The 16631-nt window shown below is 43.6% G+C and overlaps 1 protein-coding gene across 3 annotated transcripts in view; it reads left to right on the top strand.

Moving 5' to 3' along the window:
• The window catches only part of SSBP4 (single stranded DNA binding protein 4), a 519633-nt gene that overhangs the window by 144406 nt on the left and 358596 nt on the right, over nucleotides 1–16631 (top strand). For all 3 annotated transcript variants that reach the window (XM_078670557.1, XM_078670559.1, XM_078670558.1), the window contains exon 3: nucleotides 5371–5432. In XM_078670557.1, the coding sequence (XP_078526683.1) occupies nucleotides 5371–5432 (62 nt within the window). The remainder of the gene's footprint in view (nucleotides 1–5370; nucleotides 5433–16631) is intronic.

Genomic DNA, 16631 nt, shown 5'->3' with positions numbered 1-16631 from the left:
GAGTTGAATTGATGAAGTCTGCAGAGAGAGAGCGAGAGATTGGTTGATTTATATTTTTTGGGCAAAAAAACTATTTTCGAGTGAGCCAGCGAAGGCTGTCTCCTAGGGCCAGATTACTGGATGGAGTGTGCATCTGGGTCTGTATTTAAAGGTTTTTCTTCATGGTTGTATTTCAGACTAAAATAAGAGAGTCACACCTATTAGATATGTGGAACGTAACAGGGAGTACAAACAAGCCTTAGCTCACCCATGCAAGCACATAACAAAATAGAACATCTCACCGTACAATTCTAAATGTTGGTATTTTTTGGGAATGGCTCCCTTTATATTTACTGATACAGGGGTGTCCCACAAATGCCAATTCCAGGATGGAATTTCAGGCTTCCCAATGGTTGTGGGAATGATTCCATTTGGATTCATTGTATGTAAAGTATGTCCATGTGAAGATCTTAAAATGTTGGCTTGGATCCACTGTCATGGACCGAACCTATGCACTGCTGAGCCTGTACTTCCCCATTACCCTGCGATGCTCTTCATAGATGACGTTCTTACTGAAAAGTCTGAAAGAGAAACCTTAAATCTCTTGTTTCCTGAAGAGTTTCCCAAGTTCACCCATACACTGTCCTCTTCAGACGCTTAATGCAGTCTTCAGCAGACCCGTCTCTCCTTTTCAATAGCGCTCCATCACAGAAATGATTACCCTGGCCATTACGTGGTTTCATGCAATCCAAAAAAGGAGGCAGGTTTCTGAAAGAGTGCTGCATTATCAAGTTTGAGATGGGAAGCTCAGCATTTGCTTTTTACTTAAAATGGCAGCGTAATAGTTTATATGATACTCACACTGAAATATCTTGGGTAGCCGTTTGCACTATAAGGGAGGTGGAATAGAAAGAGACTGCTTGGAGAGTTTCGGATTAGGATAGTTTGCCCGACAGTAGTACAGGAAATTCTTTGCATTGGGGGTGGTTGGGTCAAATAGGGTCCCCTATCATGCTTAAGTGACCGGATGTACTTTCGACCGCTATGTTTGTGTCCGGCATTCTAGGCAATGTAGGAGAATCAAAATATTTTTTTTTTCAATGGAAGATTTCTGTTTACTGTTTTTTAGTACGAAGAAAGTGTATGAAAATGTAGGTCGTTTTTGCATAATTGGTGCAATTTCTGCAAAATTACATGAAATACAAATCTGTCATTTTGTGCTACGTTTTAGCATGAAATGCGTCCTTGCATTAATTCTTGATGCTAGGATGCATTTAAACGAAGCACCAGGAACAACAGCTTCTCGCAGTCTGTTATTTGCGTGTGTTTGTGGTACATGTTTATCTCAAAAGGCACACAATTCCGTTACGTGGCGTAATGGCATCATTTCAGGAATGTTGCCGAACAAAGTGTAGAGTGAAATTACGTGAATCTCACCCAGGCCTACAATACAAGATACCTCTTTATATGGTAGTTGTGTGGTCATTGGCTAGCAAGGTTCTGTTGTTTAATTTCTTAAACCAATACAAGGACTATAAGGAAAATAAATGAGGAGAGGCATCAAGACTTTGAGAGCCACTCTGGATACACAAAAAATACTAAATCCTGGTAGGGCTGACACAAGCTATATTTATGTCTGATAATTAACAGCAGTGCAATGAAATCCTGTGTTCATCGAAGTGTCCGGCTAGAGATGCGCCAAGCATGTTTACCAGAGGGAATAGTTAGGCGCCGCATTGCATTGTAGCTTTTCCAAGGGGTCTCACGGCAAATGATGCTGCCCGTAAGACTTCGCTCGTGAACACTGCCAGAAGAACTTTCTCCGTTATAGCCTGCTGCCGAGGGGTATACCGGTTGTTAAAGGCCCTGAACCTGAGTTCTGAAAGACAAACATTGGACTGTTGAAGCAGAAGGCTTATACCAGCCATTATTAGCCCTGAGCTTCTTCATTGACTTCAATGGAACTCCCAGTGTTTCAATGTTCTAATAGTTGTTATTGTTCGATTAGTTTTGAGATTATAGAATATGATGTTTGAACATTCAGATAATGCCCTGCCCACCCCCAAGTCAGCTGCAAAGGCTTCCTCATCTGAAGACATTGCCTTGATATTTGGGGACGTGGAGGGGGTACAAGAAATGTGGTCCTGTAAGTATGCATTGGAATTGCATGGTCCCATTCCACCTGCAGCTGAGATTAAAGGTTGGGGGGCAAGGGTGGGTTGGGTTGCTCGTATGAGACCATGTTTATCCACAGTGGCTAAGAAGTGTGAATATGAAAGACGAGCAGGTGCCCAATGGGGCTGGAGAACCCACTCTTAGCTGTGCGTTGGGATTTTCGGATCATGCATTTTTACATCCAAACCCTAGTGTCCAACACTTAAATAGAAATCTAGATTAAAAATCAAGATAAACATGTGCATTTCCAACAGGCTTGGATCGCTGAAGGGCTCCAAGGTTTTGTAGAACGACTCCTGCATTAAGACCTCCTCAACCAGACGTGACCAACTCTGCTTTAACTTTTCGAACTACTTGGAGGGAATCCAGTGGGGGGAGCCCATTAAATTGTAAATACGTGTTCTTGGCACAGACAGCATGGCCACCATGCTGCGTGCCCATCCACCCAGCTGCTGGCGTGGACGAGTAGCGAATGGTCAGTCATCAGCCAATGGCAGCAGGATGACAGTTGGTGTCAGCAGGCTACTTTGTTCCCGCAGAGTTTGGGATAATAGTGCACAGAGCAGCCGGTGTGCCGGCGATGTTACACAGTGTGATCCCTAAGCGGCTTCTTTGGTGCCTTCTGCATGCCGGCTTTGTTTCCGCTGACAATGGACCTTGTGATAGCTGCGCCAAAAACCCCAGGCAACAACGTCTTTGTGCCAAATCGCGTCCTCGTGCTCCATGTAAATTGTGATTTGCTTCCTGGCACAGTCGCACAAAATCATAGCGATGTCTGGCCGGTATGTGCAGAATGTTCTCCAGTTGCAGAATCACCGGCAGCCTGCCACAGCACCAGTGCTCTGAAGAAGCGACCAGAAAGTATTCTGCATGCATGCAGCCTGTGATGTCATCACCGTGTGACCTGAAAATGAATGCATGAACACAGCAAGGGATGCGCCTGCTTGGAACCAGTTCACCTGCCCTCCTAGAATGCGTATCACTTTGGCGGGGTGGTTTGTTGGTAATATCAAATCGCAGGTTCCATATGAACCTTCAACTTAGGGGCCCATTAGGATGTCGGGCGGATTGCCCCCGCCAGGCTGGCGGTAGCCACCACCAGCCTGGCGGGGGCAATCCGCCCGACATCCTTTCCTGAATCCCCCCCCCCGCCATATTAGTATGGCGGGGGGGGACCACGGCGGAAGAAAACACCGCCCGCCACTTTTCCGCCCCGGTCGCCTTGCGGCCGGGGCGGAAAATGTTGAATATGGTGGTGGTGTCCATGAGACACTGCCAGCAAAGCCCGCCCGCCATCCTAATGAGGCCCTTAGTGTCTGTGGCACTGCTTTTGGACGAAGATCGGCATGCTACTGTTGCACACCTTTCCCACAAACTAACTGTGGACTGCACCCATGCAATGGGTGGCTAGTTACGTAAACACATGGTTGGCATGGGGTTCGGCCCAGTGGCTTGACATCTTCTTCTTTTTTTTATTTTAAGAGTTTTATATAGCACAAACTAGACCCGAGGATATCAGGTATCAGAGCGCTTTACATGAGCATCATTTTTGTTACAGATGGACACATTAATTTTTTTGTTAGGCCCGGGGAGATGAAGTGATTTGCCCAGAATCACAGGATGTAGAACATTATTGCAGAGACTCGAACCCGGTTCCCCAGCTTCGAGGTTGACTGCTCTAGCCATAAGGCTACATCCTCTCCCCATCTTTGTGTCGTCCGGTGACGTGCTAATGTCCTGAGTTTTATTTAAATGGGACACCAGTATGGTTCAACACGATGTGTGCTTGACAATGGTTGTGAAATATTCGTTGTGTAACTTGGTGATTCATTGTGGGCAAGGATATGCATTACAGCCAGACCCTTTTCTCTTGAAAATAAATACATAAGTTTAATTTCTTAAGCGGACGGAAAGTCTTACGTAGTTAATTGACAACTGTGGAGAAGATATGCCCAGTAATCCGTTAGCCAATCCTAAAAGATGCCCCGTCGCACACAACCACAATGCAAACCTCCTTACCACTGAGTTTAATTGTGTCATCAAGCAATTTGATGAAAACAACAAAGGTGTATCGGGTGGCAAAACCTGCGTGGAAACAGTCACCAACTTGATGCCACAAACTGCACATAGTATTTGGTGGGACCGTCCAATAGCATCCATTTCCATGATTGGTGACTAGTGGTAAAGCTACATGTGCTGCACTAGTCAGTGTGAGGGGCATTAAATGTACTTGAGAGGGGGTGTAGTTGCCACAGTGTGCACCAGGTTTCACACAGGGCCCTCCAGTGTTACCAAATAGACACTTCCTAAAATATCTTTGCAATGGCAAGTAGCATAAGATAACATATTAAAACCCCAATATTACTGGTAGCTCTGGATGATTTTCATTGAACATAAGTAGAACTAGCTACCCCTGCCTTAGAATATGCATGGTCTATCGTCCAGTACAGGCCACCACAGAAGAGGATATTTTAGATGACTCCCAAAAATACAGATATGGAATCAAATTCTGGGCAGAAACTGGCAAGGTGTATATTTCTGCCTGTGGTTTTTTTCGATTCGGGGCGATAGTATTTGCACACAGGCAATCAAGCAATTTGAAAATGTTAAATGAAACTTGATGTGCAAGTGCATTACTACTGAATTTATCTTTATTAATCTGACTAAACCTTAACATTTGTATCAAGACCTTTCTATGGGAGGGGAGGAGGTTGTGCGGACTGTGAGACCCTCTGGTCCCAGTTGATGTTGGAGATCGGAGCAGAAGCGTGGAAGACATTACACTTGACCAGCGCTCCCTTACTTTGTAACCGGCTTTTCATTCTTGAATTGTAAATACAATTTACAATAGATCCAGCGTAATATATGGAATGAAGAGTAGGTTGTTCTCTTACAATAGATCATCCCATTGAGCTGCCATATTGTCCAGAGCCTTGGCATTCCCAGACTTCTCCAGCTAACTCCACCGCAGCCCCAATAGTATCCCTTGGTGCATTCGGTGAATAAAGAAGTCAATTGTTAAAAAGAAACTACATTAAGTAGCTGTATGTGAGTTTTGATGTTTATTTCCAAGATGTTAAAATTCATTAGTATCTGTAAGCAATGTGCAAACTTTAGAGGATTTGTTGTATGACTTTACACACACACACACACACGCGTGGTTGGATGCCAGCTGAACATGTCTCACTTTAACCCCTTGTTTTGCCTTTTTTATAGATACGATGGGAGAAAAATATCACGTTAGGAGAACCTCCTGGGTTTTTACACTCGTGGTGGTGGTGAGTACAATCTTTCTCTTTACATTACTCCCTGGTCGACAGACTTGAGATGCTAAGGAGGGCTGAGTAGAGGAGGGACTTCTATTAGTAGCTACAAAGGAGGATAGTGGCACACAGGTGGAAAAGAAACCACCTGCATTAAGAACTGACAGTAAAAAGTGATTAGCACTTCGAGATCTAAATCACATTTTTCTGGTTATGTGGGTGGAAGATTAATGGTTTCAGACAAAATAATGCATTGACTCCACTAGTTCACTACGCCTCTTTGGCTAGGTCTGTGCACCTTGAACTGTCTCCCCTTGTTTGTCTCTGGGTCCTTGCATCCATTGTGGCTTGGCTTTTCCCTTTGGTATTGTATTAGCATTTGCATAGTAGCTTATACCCTTTAGGCGACCTGGAAAGGCTTGGCTTCAAATTGGACTGCTAGAATGCAGGCTGGTAATTTACTTGGTTGGTAAAGAGTGGGTTTATAGAGTGGTCTGTATGAGGAGTTTTGGTGGTATGTGTGAGGATCAGAGAGGTGCTCTTGTGTTGCGGCAAATTTGTAGCCGCACTTAAGTGATGAGTTGATTGAAGAATGAGAGATGAATCTGTGTATGGGTGATACATACCGTGTTTGTGTATGACTATATGTTTCTATTTTGAGTGGGTGACTTATTCCTCCTCGGTGGAGGTAGTTGTAGGTCTAGCACTGGTAGTACATATGGTATATATGTATGTTCCATCTTTCCTTGAGTGATTGATTCCTTCTTGGTAGAGGTATTTTGGGTTATCACCGGTTGTACATATCATACGTCTTTGTGTGGTTGACTGATTTAAATTTCATGGAGGTAGTTCCGATCCTCACTTGTTACACATACCACACTCTTGTATGTATGTACCGTCTTTGTGTGAGTGACAAGTTCCTCTTTGTTGGAGATAGTTAGGTTCACGACCCGTTGCATATACCGTATATATGTTTGTACAGTCTTTGTGTGGATGACTGACTGCTCCTCATGGAGTTTGTTGGGAGCTAGCACTGGTTAAGTAGGTTTTATGCTAATTGTGTTATCTGTTTGGAAATAGCCTGGCCTTTACTGCCTCCCTGAATTCCAGGTGATCCATACAAACAAAGGTATAAAGATGATTAAATAACATATGGGTCATGGTCGTATTTCTCTTAAGGTAGACATTTTTAAGATAAAGGGAGAGAAGAGGCAGTAGAAGTTTGCACTTAATCCTGTCACACCTTAGAATTATAATGTGACTCCAAATAAGCGCGACCACCTCTTCAGAGTGGAGTATCACAGCTTTACTGCAGTAAGACTGGGGTCCAAAGAAGGTGCAAAAGGGTAGAACCAAAACAGAATGTTCATGGTTTTGTGGAAAAGAGGAAATGGATCCTACCCTACTGGAACTATTGTGGACACCTATTCATCAAAATGGTTTTGCTGTGTTAATTTGGGGGGGTGTGTGGGGGGGGGGTCGCTGATTATTCCGAGATAGATGGAAAATGCTAGTTTTTCGGACAGGATTTTAGTAAAATTGGAACCTAGCCAGGAGATGTCAGGAAGTTAGTGTCAAGAATATTTGCTTGTCAGGTTGACTGTGTTCTTTTTTGCTGGCTGTCTTTGCACCATCCTTCTGGAGACAAGGGCACTACAGTGTGTTTTTTTTTAAAGTCCGAATTGTCACACTTGTAGGAGTGTGATGGTTATTTGTTGTGTTGTTTCTATTATTGGCATTATAGCAGGGGCAATGTGTGGTGTTAGCTGCAGTGGCCTACTGACGAGAGCCAGGCACTTACTTTTTGCAAATTAAGCACTGGTTCTATCTTTATAAGAACCTCTTGCTACTCACACTTTGTCCACGCCCTCCTCAAGTGCCTCAGAGCATCTATCATTATACCGAAGATCCTTGTATTGTCTGTCCAGATGCCTCAAGGACCTTATACTATAGGTCCTTGGAGTCAAAGCTGATAGTACTCTGTCCTTCGGCGCCAAACTTCGCAAACAATCTGCCCAGGGGCCCAACACTAGTCACATTATCTGTCCATGTGCTCCAGCCTCCTATGACTCTCTGTCCATCGGTCCTAACCTCCTCAAATCATCTGCACATGTGTGCCAAGCGCCTCAGACTGTCTATCTAGAGCTCCAACCCCCTCATATGTGCTCTGAGATCACATATGCACATAGGGGACAAGATCCAGTCAATAATATGGAAATGGAGGTGCAGGTGTGGTCAAACATAGTAGTGTGGACAGTAAGCAGCCATTGTTAGGGCCCAGACATGGGGCTTTATTTAAAGTTTATCAGGCAGAGCAAATGCCAAAATGTAGTAGTTGTCTCGGCTGCCACACTGAGAGCGCCATTGACGTTGAAGGGACACCGGTCACTCTTTGGCAGATGCCTTATGGCTGCCAAACTCTTGAGTATGACCCATAATTTCGAATGACGCCCTGCAATGGAATTTAAGGTAAGGGGACTCATGTTAACCAATCTTCCGTATAGTAGTGCCTTAAAAAATTTTTTTTTTTTAAAACAAGCACGGGCAGGGCCAATTGGTCTTGCTTTTCTTAAACATGCTAAGGCACAACTAGTATATCTAGCTTTGCGTTAGGAGATGTGTTTGATAATAGTTGGAAGACTTTGTTTGTGTGGCTCCTGACTGTCCTGGAAGCAACATCTTTGTTACAACAAAATGGAAACTTGGAGTACGCTCCCTTTGTTGATTTGAGGGCGTTTGCGTAGTTGAGTCGTACCTTGAAAAAGAGTATTCTAAAAATGGAGTCAGAAAGCAAAGTTTGTATCTTATGTGGGGAGATTAAAAATCTTAAACCGCAAAATGTTGCTTTGTAGACATTTCTATACATCTTTTAGTATATTTTGAAGATAGCAAAGGAAAATAAATGAACTTTGAGGGGTGATTTGTGGTTAAACGTAGCCTGCCATTAAAACAAAAAGGATGTTGATCCTAAAAAAAAAAAAGAAAGAAAAGCGAAAATACAACAATTAACATATAAAATCATCTGAGTAGATACAACAGTATCCCACACTGACGCAGAATTACAAGCTACACATCATGGTTCATCTAAATTTTAACAAAAGGACTGCTTGAGCACCCATGAGACCACAAATGTATCAGTGTGACAACGCGTGAAATGCCATGGCCTTGATGGACTGCACATCCAAGCAATAGCAAACCTTGAACAAGCCATAAAAGCTGTAATGCGCTGACCCAAAGCCCGCTCTCTGTACTACATCTTACATGTACTTTTTTAAAGTATTGATGACATGATGTCTCCTAGATAGCTAAAGCTGTCTGTAGCAAGACCTAAAAAGGACACTTCAGTAATATTTGATGAACTCTTTGGAAGGGCTTGTTGACCTGCTCCGAAGGCTCTCGACTTTACTCCGAACAGTCTGCTCGAAGCTCAGTAGCGGATGTGGCCAAAAGCTGACAGCCGGCAGGGAGCCTAAATTGACCCTGGAAGCGGCAGGAGTATACTAACTCTTCGCGCCTCTTAGCGTTATTGGCACTAGAATTAAACGTCCCCCGTTCAGCACCTGCTGCGACTGGGCCTCTGAGACCTCCATCTTGGCTTCACATCTGGAGAAGCGCTGGCGCGAACCTCCGCGCACAGCAGCGGAGCCGTTTACAGGCATTTCATAAACAAATAACACAGGCATTGGGCCTATTCCGAATCTAATCAGATCCGGCGTCTGATGGAGCAGGCGCCAGTCTAGCGTTCAAGACGAAATCCTCCCCGGGTGGTGGCCAGCACCGGGCGGAGCCAGGTAGTGCCCCAGCCTCTCCTTGAGACAGGCTAACGGCTTACAAAAGTTTCTTGAGATGGACTATTGTGAACAAGTCAGATGCTCTCGGATGTGTCCTAGGTTGGTACTGGATGCGTGAGAGACAGCAAGGGCTGGTCGCGACTGTGTTTGATTGGTGGAGAGCCAGGGGCGTAGCTTGGTCAATAAGACTGGGGGGTGTGAGCTTCAGATTTTCCAACAATCACTCTACCATATCACGTTAACTATACATGAGAAGCAGTGCATGAGTGAGGGCTTATGGACCAGTGTAAAGGAAAAGGAGTGCTAATTGTGAGGGTTCCATAAAACATAGTATTTTGTAAAATACCCATGTTTAAACACCTTCAAAACAGAAGTTTGTGTTCGTCTGTGTGAGTATTTAATAATCCCATGTGAAATCCGACAGACACCTCACCATACCCGACTGAAAGCTCCTGTACCCAACTATTTACTAAATATTATATTTATTAGGAGGGTGTAATTCACCCCCCCCCCCCCCCCCCAAACAACCCCCTGAAGCAACGCCCCCATGAGGAGCACAGTTTTAATTACCAGCTCCATGGAGTTCAGTAGTAACTCAACACCTTCAGCCAGACCAGGTGTGAAGTTGCAACTTAAAATCTAAGCTGCGACTCTTGTTTGTGGAGCGACTGTGGGAGCTGCTCCTGCTGTGGCCACCAGAGCAGAGAAGAAACAGCCACCAGGTCTGATGCTGTGGAATAAATGTTATACTCCTCCTGATTCATCCTTACTTACCAAACTGTGACCTGGCGATAGGCTCTGGGTTCTCGAGCTGCCTTCTCTGGAACCTGGAAACCTTGGTATGAATCCCAGCTACCCCAATTGTCTCAACATTGTGTGATTTTGTGCAAATCGGTTAATCTACCTGTACCTAATTTAAAAGTGTGTTAAGTAAGTCACTGTGTCATTCCCACTTGATGTACGCATATTTATTGCCTTCCAACACCCCATGTCATATACTGCGCTCCTTAGCTAGTTACACACTAAGTACCAATATATATATATATGGTTCCTTTTAGAAAGTGTGTAGTGCTAAGAAGCTGGATCGACCAGAAAGGTTAGAATTGAGATTCTTCTGCAGCCCATTCGCCAGGGTCTCCTTTTAGCACCTCAATTCCTTAGATTCGTTGGTGCTGGCCAGATAAACTTTTAAATGCCAGTCTGCCCTCCGCACTATTCACTAAATCTGTTATTTACCACCTGGTGTCCTGTCGTGCAGAAAAAAACAAGTGCCAGTCAGACTGATCTTTTTTTTTTTTTGATCTTTTTTTTTTTAGGACACTTAAAATATGTAACCACTTCAACTATTTGGAAATATACCGTCATTTTATACATCACCTAATAATGGCGTTGACGCTCTTTCAATATAAGGGACTCAAAGTGATGTGCAGAAGATCACACAGTGTCTGGAAGTAGGGAACGCAGAACTGGAAGCATCCCCTTCCTTCACACCCCAAAGGCACCCTATGTATTAAGAAAGTGATGGAACATATTTTCGCTGTCAAGGAATGACTTTGGAGAGAATTCAAAACTAGGGCAAGCAATAGATCCTTCAAAGTGTTCACGGTTTTATTTTTAGGTCTGCTTCAGCAGCTTGGTTGCCTCCTGACCTAATGTTACCAGTTGCTTGAAAGTATCCGTATGCTGGCTTTGGTTCCAGCCAGAGGAGTTGTCATCCCTCACCACCTTCTATTGGCTATTTGGTGTATCGTTCCACTTTCCAAGCAGAACTTGCATTTCAGTGCATGCAGGACTATTTTAAATCTGAAAACTACACTTAGTTGCACAGTTTCCTGCATTTAATTCTTGTGTCACCTATATGCTTTTTCTGAAAAAAGCAATCCTCCCTTTTCCCCAGCATTGGCACAATCTATATAGTAGTCTTTAATGTGCATGCAACACGTTTAAATAGCATTTTGAATGTCTACATTTACATGTGTTAGCACACTAATGTAAATCTTATTGGCTTTGCCAATGCTTGTTTTAATCTATTGTTCATCCATATTAGTAATAGTTGAGTGGAAATGTAAACCGGTTAGGGGAAGTTTGTTGGGTGCACTAACAGCAAGATATGGTCCAGAGTGTCCTCTACCGAAGGAACTCCTGTTTAAACGATTCCGCCCTCCGTCAGGTCTTTTTGAGATGATCCGCTCTCTGCAGCATTGTTGCTTATAGAGTTGGACAGGCCCAAGCATAGGTGCTAAAGACGTGTCTTCTCTCGCTTACCATCACAATTTGCAGAGTGTGATATTTATCAAATACTAGTGTCTTTGGTGCCTGCAGGGGTCGTCTTCGCAGGGTGTTGTGAAACGTTGCAGGTTTACATCTTGTCGGTCTGATGGAGCGAAAAGTCTTTTGCTCGAAACCAGCATGTTTCGATCTTAATATAGCTCAGCCTTCGCTAGTCCTTGTGAATGGGACTGTGTGTCTCGAATAGGATTACCACCTAATAAAGAAAGTTTAAGAATAAGAGCGAAGACATAATGCAGTATTGATGTAAGTAAACCCAGGCTCGGCTGCAAATTGATTTAAACCCTCCGGGGTGCAAGGGTGAACCTTCACAGGTTGGCATTGGAGCATAGCGGGAGGCTCGTTGCAGTGCGAGTGCTGCATGGAAGCAGTCGGGTTCCCTTACTGGTTGTGGAAAGGGAAAAAGATTATTATATAGGCCACAATACATCTCAAAACCCAAGCAGACGTCATCAAACAAAGCAACATGTCTTTTGTTAGTGATGCTTGTCTGGGTATATTGAATTGTTCCTTCTCTACAATGGATGGCACATTGAGTCGGATCGTGTCATCAGCCGCCACTTTGCCTGAGACCACTGGTATAATTTGGAATTCCTGTCCTTTGGTAGGGGATTTTAGGTGTCGGAGCAGGTGACTGCAGTTTGTTTATGAAGCTGGAATGACATTTCCTCCTCCGAGAACTAAAAGAATTCCAGAATTTCTCCATCTCGTCAATGGACGCAAAAAAATAGTTGGCACAGCTGGAAACCACTTTGTTAGCAGAATAGAGCAAAGGATAGATTTCATGCCAGAAAACAGAGTCCCGTGTTCAGGCTCCCTTGGACACCAGGATAGCGCAGACGTCCCTCCGGTATTCTAATATGCTGCCAAGCAGAATGGGCCTAACATGAACTCCTCTTTTCATTGGTTGAAAGAATCTCCAATCGCTTTGTTGTAGTTTCAGATTAGATTATGCTCTTTGATTGGCTGCGAAGAGCCAGTCTGAAATGTTGTAGGACAAATATCCGGACACTTGTTCTTGGGATGGTAATCTAGCATAAGTCCATGGACCGCTGAATGATACTGCCTGCTATTCACATTTATTTTTTGATTTGCGACAGGACAACGCTGACTCCACAATGAAGGTGGGATAGCCATCTGTAGCAACAAGCCTTCAGTTTCCCAATTTGTCAGCGTCATCCTGCAATGCTAGAGAAGCAACAAAATCTACATCGGCCTTTACATCGACCTGTCCAAAACCTCGATCTGTCATCATGTTAGCAGGGCGGGTTTACTGGTCTGAATCCAGTCCCAAACATTTTGATTATACAGTGAACATACAGGAACTGATGTCAAGCTGGAAAGTCGCACTCGGGTCAATTCACTGGAGTACATTTTCTGGGATCTGAGGTGATAACTGCACCAGTTTACCCTCTTTGAATGTATTTCCTTAGCATCTTATTTTGGTTACTCATTGTCTCTATGCGTCGGCGAGGATCTATAAAATTCTGCGAATCATCTTTTCGAGACTTTCTTATTTGTGTTCGAATCTCTATAATGTCATGGTCAGCTGAAAGTAATCGTTCATTATTCTTCCTCCAAATTTCCATCTTGCATTCGGAACATGATGGCAACGCCATTCAAGCTGCTTGTCTTTGAGTCTGGTCCAAACACACATCTGTCCAGCTCCGAATGGCATGTCGGGCAGCTCTCCAACGAAGGAATGCACAATCGTCGCTTCAAGGTAGAGCTGATATACTTGGCCCATAGTGGCTGCTCCCTTGATTACTCCTTGTTTTCCCATGATTGATTCAGAGCCAGAGGTTTGCATCATAGAGAGCTAATTGAAGCTTTGTCCGCCCACCGAATTATCATCTTGGATACGCTCTGCAGCCAACTATTATTCTTCATACAGAGAAAGGAAGTTATTTATTGGGATGCTGCAGTATTAAAGGTCTTCTTATCTATTGGATGCTGCATCACGGGATATAGAGCGATTTCCTCCGGCATCGGGTCTGTGATAAACCCTTCTAGTGACACCAAAGGTTACAGCGTTAATATGCGCTACACGTCATGACTGTAAATAATAATTTCCTTTAATATGTTGCTGATGTGACTGGATACCTATCTTGAATATTTTCTGTCAGTAAGAACGTTTAAATCCTACCAGCTTGCTGTACAAATTCCTCGTGTGTATTACTCGTAGAGCTCGTGTTTATAGTTTTTTTGTCTATTACTGGGATTCGTGGACACTCTCCTATTCCAGAAGTGACAGTTATTTTGTGTGTACACAAAAAAATAAATCCAAGCAACTTCTTGTGTGTATTCTAATTTACATGTTATAATATTGTCTTTAGAGATTTGTGTAAAAGACTTATCACAGATTCCAGGAACCTCTTGTAAAACGTTCTTTTTAACTGGTTAAAGTGACCTTGCATTTAAATATGCATTACAAATCCTACTGGCCTCTTGTCTAAATTCTCATTTGCAAGTTTTAGGAAAATTGCTTAGAAGCCTTCAGATAATAATTTATAATAGGGAAATGTGTTTTTGTGGGTGGCTCAGTGCAAGATTTATCAGATATTTTTATAGAACTATAAAGCTATTACAATTACAAACACTCAATATCTCAATGCTAGGCATTGTACTGGCCTTGGAGCGATGCACAGCTAAGCTGTTCCTACCAGATGTGAACTTGTAAGCTGCAGGTTAATGCCAATAGCAGCCGGGAGGCAGCACTTGCAGAACTTTAGTAACCCATTTGGAAAGTTTCATAAACTGTCAAGTCTGGGATGCACAAACTATGGATCACAGCCATGAATTCAGCTGCTAAACTCATAGAGGTCTCTTAGTTAGCTATGGTATATGTCGGGCTTGCAAGCCCACCAAGGCAAGAACCACATAATATGCCACCGACGGAAGCACCTCATCGAAAAAAACAGGCAAGGCAAGCGAGACGCTGAATCGAAATGAATGAAAGTTAGGACCCTCATGGCCTGCGACTGAAAGATAACATCATGCATTTTGCCAGGAGACCACGGCTATGGCTACGCAGAACGCACACCATTGTCTACTAAAATGTAGAGGAGCTGGTACAGTGCCATCCTTAAGGAAAGTACACAGTGTTCTGTATCAAAGTACACAGTGAAAGTTTCCAAGTTCCAAAGAGGTCCAGTGCCAGTAAATAGTCTGCAAGTCTAAAGGTGGCGACGATAAGTGTTCCACTGACTATTGAAGAGGCTTGAAGTCGAAGTTTAAGGTATGACCCTTGTGCAGACACAGATGGAACCCAGTGAAGCGGAAGATGACAAGAGAGAGGACGATGGGTGACAACTAGTCCAGGGTTGTCCCAGAATAGGACTTAACAAGCAAATCGTAGTGAGGCAAAGTCCTATGCTTAGCTCTGTGCGGGTGAGATACTGTGTGGTACAAAGTCCAAAACGCCAAACAGGAGGAGGCCAGGTAAGGTCAGGTCATGGTCCCAGAAATGAACAGACCTAGCGACACAGTCCAGGAGAAGAGTTGTGGAGCTTGGAAGTAAGGACAAACACCCTATTTAGAGGGCTTCCACTGTCTTCCATTTAATGGCATAATAGTCATGGTTGCTTGTATTGTCTCCAGCCATATGGGTCTGTCATGTTGTGATTTTTCACATACCTGAGAGGGTTGGTATCCCTTTCTTAACAGATTCCAATGTTGATATTTGTTACTGACTCCCTGTCAAAAGGCTCATCTGACCCTGAGTCATGAAGGTATAACCGTTTGTTGCCCACCCAGACTTCTGGGAACCCACCCTGAACTTGCTGGCTCTTAGAAGAATCACTGGCAAAGCCAAAAATTCCTGGCTGAATGTGGTAACAAATGCAGACTTTGCACATTAGAGCAAGACCCATGAGAGGGAGTGGAAAGATAAGTCTATAGTTTGTAAAGTAGTCCTTAGTGCTATACAGCACGAGCACGCTTGGTGGTGGAAGGATACATAATAATAATAATCCACATTTGTAAAGCGCGAACACTCACCCGTAAGGGTGCTAGGAGCTGGGGGCCATCGGGAAGATTAAGCGAGCTATTGCCCAGAGTCGCATGGTGCTGGGCTGACCTGCCCCCGGTGCCAGGAATCGAACCGTGATCCCCAGATTGCAACGTCAGTCGCTCTGGCCGCGGTGCCACTCCTCTCCCATACATCCAAACAGCCAATGGCATTAAGTAAGAGATGATCCTCCACTTGACTGAGTCAAGACATAATTGACAATGTCTAAAGCCAAAGGGTGAAAAAGGCTGATCGAAGAAAGCCATTGGTTAATATGGGCGCATAAAAAGTCAGAGCTATGTATATTGTTAACAATAGGTCTGCTGGACAGCTGTGCTGTCAAAACCCGACCTAAAAATGAATTACAGATCGGGAGTAAATGTGTTCTGGCTTTGCCTGACTTCAGCCACAGGACATATTCCAAGAGGGAGTAACTTCAAGAGTGAGGGTGGGATATTTCGTCCCATTGTGGAGCCACATTTTGAGGGTTGCCAATGAGAGTAGGTGTGCATCTTCATCAGTTCCAAAGCAGTTAATATCTACCTGGAACACCCTTCCCGTCACACTTTGAGGCCACTGATCGTTTTGACAGTGTGGTTTTATATATTTCTTTTTTCTTCGTTTTCCTTGAACTTCTGCGACCACTGTGCTAGGATGCGGCAAGGGACTCGGAGAGAAGTTGTGTTGACTTGACTCATCATCATCCCTTATAGTGTGTTGTGGTTGCCTCAACTCTCCTTTCTCTTCAGTTCTTCTTTGTAGAGTTATAAAGTGTTAAATGGAATGTTATTCGCCCGATTAGTGGCTGTCGCAAAAGAAACATTAGAACCTGTATGGATTTGGAACTTGTGTAAAATTGTGATGCATGAGAGCCTGGTTGGTGAGTCCTTTCTTGTTTTTAGAAATATTTGTAATATTTACAAACTGTACTTTTTTAAGTTAATATTTCTGTGTATTTGGTTTTAGTAAAAGAAAAAAGAAACTAGGAAAATATTTTTGCCATCCCTATAGTCCACTTGTGAAGCCTGGAATGCACACTTTGAAGGGGGTGCTTAAGTGGGAAATGTTTTATGTGTTACACTGCAAAAAACATGTGTTATTGTTATACAGTGTCATTGGACCTAA

This window comes from Lissotriton helveticus, chromosome 12, assembly GCF_964261635.1.
Source record: "Lissotriton helveticus chromosome 12, aLisHel1.1, whole genome shotgun sequence".
Lineage (NCBI taxonomy): Eukaryota > Metazoa > Chordata > Amphibia > Caudata > Salamandridae > Lissotriton > Lissotriton helveticus.
This window is presented reverse-complemented; position numbering and strand designations above follow the sequence as displayed.